The 6,186-nt window shown below is 41.4% G+C and overlaps 1 protein-coding gene across 1 annotated transcript; it reads right to left on the bottom strand.

Moving 5' to 3' along the window:
* Window positions 1–538: 538 nt before the first annotated feature.
* On the bottom strand, window positions 539–1,633 carry LOC135202803 (tigger transposable element-derived protein 1-like). Its single transcript, XM_064232263.1, has one exon. It carries the CDS (start codon window positions 1,631–1,633, stop codon window positions 539–541), a length of 1,095 nt encoding a protein of 364 aa, XP_064088333.1.
* Window positions 1,634–6,186: the final 4,553 nt, after the last annotated feature.

Here is a 6,186-nt window from a genome sequence, read left to right as displayed (position 1 = left end):
ACACGTACGTAAACGGCACTTCTTTTAGAACTCAAAACTATTTTCGTAACTTTAAAACTAAAACTACACTTTCCTTATTTAAAATGAAAGAAAAAACTTAAAACAATGCACTTAACTTTAAACTTAAACTAAGCTTAACATTTACGTAAATTTAATTATCACTTGTTTTTGCCTTCTTGGCTGCACTTTCTGTACTTTCACTCGCAGCTCTTTTCAATAAAAATGTATCCAAAGAACTTTGCTTTTGCCTGCCTTTCAAAATGCTTCGAAAATGTGACAAACAAGTGTCATTAAAAAGCGCTGAAGCACGACCAGTTGCCACTTTTTCTGGGTGTTTCTTTTCAATGAAATTTGACAGCTTTTCCCACATTGCCAGCATGTCTTTAATTTCACCTGTAGAAATCACTTCCTCCAGCTCTTCCTCTTCCTCACTCGTGTTAATCTCTTCCAGAACCTTCGTTTGTTGCATCATCTGCAGCTCCTTCAACTCCTCAGTTGAGAGTTCCTCCTTCGACGAGTTCGTTGACGTCACCCTCATCTACCTCCAGACCCATCGACTTCCGAGAGATACAATCTCCTCCAACTCTTCTTGCTCGGTCTCGGGCTCAAACCCTTTGAAATCTCTTTCTGCAACAGCATCAGGCCATAACTTTTTCCATGCAGAGTTCAACGTTCGTCTTGTTACCCCTTGCCATGCCAAGTCAATGATACGTAGACAGATCACGATGTAGTAGTGATCTTTCCAAAACTCTCGAAGGGTTAGATTTGTGTTTTCCGTCACTTCAAAGCAGCGGCGGAACAAGTGCTTCGTGTACAGCTTTTTGAAGTTGGAAATGACCTGCTGATCCATCGGCTGTAGGATTGAAGTCGTATTGGGTGGGAGGTAGAGAACTTTGATAAACTGGAACTCCTCCAGAATATCATCTTCAAGACCAGGTGGGTGGGCTGGAGCATTATCAAGGATGAGCAATGCTTTCATCGTGAGTTTATTTTCTTGCAGATACGTCTTAACTGCAGGGCCAAAGACGAGATTTACCCAGTCAGTAAAAAACTGCCGCGTAACCCATGCCCTAGCATTGGCGCGCCACATAACGTGCAATTTTTCTTTCAGTATCTTGTGCGTCTTGAAAGCTCGAGGATTTTCCGAATGATAAACTAGCAGTGGCTTCACTTTACAATCACCGCTAGCATTTGCACATAATGCAAGGGTCAGACGGTCCTTCATGGGTTTATGGCCAGGCATCATCATCTCCTCAGCTGTGATGTAAGTCCTCCGTGGCATTTTCTTCCAAAATAGGCCCGTTTCATCGCAGTTGAACACCTGTTGCGGGATGTAGCCTTCCCTCGCAACAAGCGCAGCAAACTTTTGGATGTACGTATCGGCTGCTTTCATGTCTGCACTCGCAGCTTCGCCATGCCTCACCACTGAATGAATGCCAGTTCTCTTCTTAAAGTTATCAAACCAGCCATGGCTTGCCTTAAATGCTTCTTCTGATGCCTCTTTAGAAGTTGATGCTTCTTTCTTCACTAAGTCGGCATAAATACTCCGTGCCTTCTCGCATATTACCGTCTCCGTCACTGTATCTCCTGCCAAATCCTTCTCTTTCACCCACACGAGCAGAAGCTTCTCCATTTCCTCGTGGATATTTGTCCTTAACCCTTAAACGCCAACTGGACGTATTTTATGTCGACATTTTTTGTCTCTCGGGTGCCGACTGGACGTATTTTACGTCGACATACAAAAGTTTTTTTAAAAATTTGCGGAAAAATACTTTTAGGCCTACCAGCCAAAAACTCTTGAATCACGCGCCTTGGGGGATGCTGGGAGTTCACGGATCAAGGTGTTGTTTTGTTTACAATCGTTACGCAGGCGCGCAAGCGCGAATTTCTTTCTTGCTGCACTAAAAAGTTTCTGTGACACATCTCGGAAATTATTTCGTCGCTGACATAATTTTTGTACCATTTTAAATTAGCCGTTACATGGAGTATTATATATGAAAATGTGCGCATTTTTATGTAGAATACAACAATAAAATACTCATGGTTGTAGCTTTTATCAGTTTTGAGATATTTTCATATAAATAACGATAAGTGCCAAAATTTCAACCTTAGGTCAAGACTTTGACTCTACGAAATTGGTCGAAAAACCAGCAATTTGTCTATAGCTAAAACTCTTATATTCTAGTAATATTCAATCATTTACCTTAATTTTGCACCTAATTGGAAGTCTCTAGCACTATTTCGATTTATGGTGAATTTATGAAAAATCTTTTTCCTTACATCCACGCGGTAACTCTTCTGAAAAAAATCATACATGCGATTGTGGTAATGTTTGCACCATTTTAAAATTAGCCGTTATATAAAGTTTTATATATGGAAATGTGTGCAATTTCATGCACAATACAACTAAAAACAACCCATGGTTGTAGCTTTTATCAATTTTGAAATATTTTCATATAAAAAATGATAAGTGACAAATTTTCAACCTTCGGTCAACTTTGACTCTACCGAAATGGTCGAAAAACGCAATTGTAAGCTAAAACTCTTACAGTCTAGTAATATTCAGTCATTTATCTTCATCTTGAAACAAATTCGAAGTCTGTAGCACAATATTTAGATTTATGGTGAATTTTAAAAAAAACTTTCCATCCCTCCGTGTGCGGATTCTCCGCCACAAATCTCCGAAATGTGTACATCCCTTTCTCGGAATATTTACTCCATTTCGTATTAGGCATTTCATAGAATTTTATATATGAAAATGTGCGCAATTTCATGTAGAATAAAACTAAAAATATTTGAAGGTTGTAGCATTTCTTATTTCCGAAATAATTGCATATAAAAAAATATATATATATAAAAATTCGACATTCGGTCAACTTTAACTCGTCAGATATGGTCAAAAACTGCAATTGTAAGCTAACACTCTTACAGTATAGTAATATTCAATCATTTGTCTTCATTTTGAAAGAAATTGGAAGTCTCTAGGACAATATTTAGATTTATGGTGAATTTTTGAAAGAAATATTTGTTTACGTCCACGCGTTACAAATTCATGCATTATTTTGTGATAATATTTTCTCTGTGTTGCTTTTATCGTTTTACAATGTGTTATATACCAAACTGATCGCAACTTAGTGTACATTACAACGAAGAAAAAAAATAACTTGTTACCTTTAACAGTTTTGCGCACAGCGCGATTTGAATACAATTATATATGAAATTTCGTTTTTGCGCTATCATATATCGCATTATTTATATATGATAATGATAATTTTTGTCATTTCTGAAGGTTGCATACTAAACTTCAGCCAATGACAAAAAAAGGAGCCAAAAATGAACTCTTATTCTTGAAAAATAAGCGCACTGTGATTTTTTGAAAAAATATTTTTTTCCGCTTCTGCTCTCACTCTGAAACACCTCCGGCACACGGGAGACAATTTTTTTTTACCGCTTCGGCGTTTAAGGGTTAATTGGGTAAGAATTGTGGTTCCTTTTGCTGGTTTAGCTTTCTTGATAGCATCCTTCTGCTTCAATATCGTACAAATTGTCGATGTACTACGGTCATAGATCTTTGCGAGTTCAATCACTTGTGCGCCACGCTCATGTTTTTCTATTATTTCTTGCTTTAGTTCTATCGACATCATCCTCTTCTTCCTGTCACCATTGTCCTTAGCACTCACTTTCTTCGGCCCCATGATAACACACAAAAAAGTTCAGTAATCATGCAAAAATCAAGCAAAGAAGAGTACAGCGCACAAGATACACTTTGATTCAAGCGGGTAACACATGCGAGTGAGCGAGAGATGCTCTCGGATGATGCTCGACCCTGCGCGCCAACTAGCGGGACGCTCCGGAAACACGGCTCGTATCTCGGATTTGGGCTCGTATCTTGAACGAAAATGTGGCCCGAGCTCCGGCTCGTATCTCAAAAAACTCGTATGTTAGGCTGCTCGTATCTCGAGGTACCACTGTACCTGTAAATAAAGTATTAGTGTACATGGTATACAAGAAATACTGTACGTACGTAGGTACGTATGTAGTAAAATGTGGAAGCTTACCTTTCGAGTGAGGCTATCTCTGAAAGTGGCGACAGAGGAGTAGGACAAACAGCATTAACAAAACTGTAACACTTACCTTTACAAAAAAACTTAAATTTAATTTTTTTTTTCTTTTCTTTAATTTTGACATTTTTTTTTTTTTACTATTTTATACTTTTTTTAAACAAAATTTTAACTTCTTCACCACTTTCAACTTTCCGTTTTTTCGTAGTATCACTTGGTTCTTCAGTTTTGCTTACTCCTACTAAAGTCCTCTTTAAAAAATAACTATCCAAGGAAGATTGCTTATATCTGCTTTTGACAATGTTCCTCAAACGACTCAAGCAAACGTCATCGAACTGTGCAAGCATACGACCTGTGTAAGCCTTTTCGGGGTGTCTCTTCTCTACAAATGATTGTACCTTATGAAAAGCAGCTAGAGCATCCTTAATTTCTGCCGTTGTCATAGAGTCGTTGTCCTCCTCCTCACCGCTGCTAGAGAACTCCTCTTGAACGACATTGTGTTGCATGGCCTCCAACTCCTTCAGGTCATCCGTCGTAAGCTCCTCTTGGTGCTCCTCGAGAAGGTTATTGATGTCGTCCTCGTCGACGACCAGCCCCATGGACTTGCCGAGTGCAATGATCTTGTCAAGATCTGGTTGCGAAACAGTTTCAGGATCGTCAACTGTTGCTGAATCTGCAGCACCAGCTTTGCCCACGTTGAATCCATCGAAGTCTCGGGTGGAAACGGCATCAGGCCAGAATTTCCTCCACAAGGAATTCAAGGTTCGCCTCGAAACCTCCTGCCAAGCTTGGTCGATGAGTCGGATGCACATCACAACGTCAAAACGCTCCTTCTAAAATTCACGCAAGGTGAGGTTTGTGGCATCGATGATGTCAAAACATCTCTTGAAAAGATGTTTAGTATACAGCTTCTTGAAGTTCGATATGACTTGTTGGTCCATGGGCTGGAGGAGAGGGGTGGTGTTAGGTGGAAGATAAAGAACCTTGATAAACGAATACTCCACTAGGATATCTTCCTCGAGGCCAGGAGGGTGAGCAGGGGCATTGTCCAACACCAGCAGACATTTCAGAGGGAGGTGCTTCTCTTCCAAGAATTTCTTCACTGTCGGGCCGAAACACAGATTTACCCACTCAGTGAACAAAAGTCTCGTTACTCAGGCTTTCGCATTAGCCCTCCACATCACTGGAAGCTTCTCCTTCAACACTTGTGGGCCTTGAAGGCTCGAGGAGTCTCTGAATGATACACAAGTAGGGGGTTCACCTTGCAATCCCCACTGGCGTTGGAACAAAGTGCGAGCATAAGCCTGTCTTTCATAGGCTTATACCCGGGTAGCTTCTTCTCTTCCTGCGTGATGTACGTCCGACGAGGCATTTTTTTCCAAAAAAGGCCAGTCTCATCAGTTGAAAACCTGCTGAGAACTGTAGCCTTCCTTGGTCATCATAGCCCTCCACATCACTGGAAGCTTCTCCTTCAGCACTTTGTGGGCCTTGAAGGCTCGAGGAGTCTCGGAATGATACACCAGTAGGGGCTTCACCTTGCAATCCCCACTGGCGTTGGAACAAAGTGCGAGCATAAGCCTGTCTTTCATAGGCTTATGCCCGGGTAGCTTCTTCATAGTTGAAAACCTGCTGAGAACTGTAGCCTTCCTTGGTCATCATCTCGTCGAAAGTTTTCTTAAATGCTTCGGCCACTTTCGTGTCCGAGCTGGCAGCCTCCCCATGACGCACTACCGAATGGATGCCAGTCCGTTTACGGAATTTCTCGAACCAGCCATGCAAAGCCTTGAACTCTGGGGTTGGCGTTGAAGTCCCTTCCCCTCCGTCGTCTTCCACCTGCGCAATCAAATTGCCAAAAATGGCGCTGGCCTTGTGGGCGATTGCTGTCTCCATTACCGTATCGCCAGCGATTTCTTTGTCTTTTATCCAGACGAGGAGCAGCCGTTCCATCTCGTCGTGCACGTGGGTCCTCTTGCTGGACAAAATAGTGATGCCCTTCGACAGTGTAGCTGCTTTGATGGCATCCTTCTGTTTAAGGATGGTGCCTATTGTCGACGGATTATGGCCATATTCCTTTGCGATCACACTCAATCGCATACCAGCTTTGTACTTCTTGATGATCTCCATC

Source organism: Macrobrachium nipponense, chromosome 33 (assembly GCF_015104395.2).
Source record: "Macrobrachium nipponense isolate FS-2020 chromosome 33, ASM1510439v2, whole genome shotgun sequence".
Lineage (NCBI taxonomy): Eukaryota > Metazoa > Arthropoda > Malacostraca > Decapoda > Palaemonidae > Macrobrachium > Macrobrachium nipponense.
Note: the sequence above shows the minus strand (reverse complement) of the source record. Positions and strands in the feature narration are given on the sequence as shown.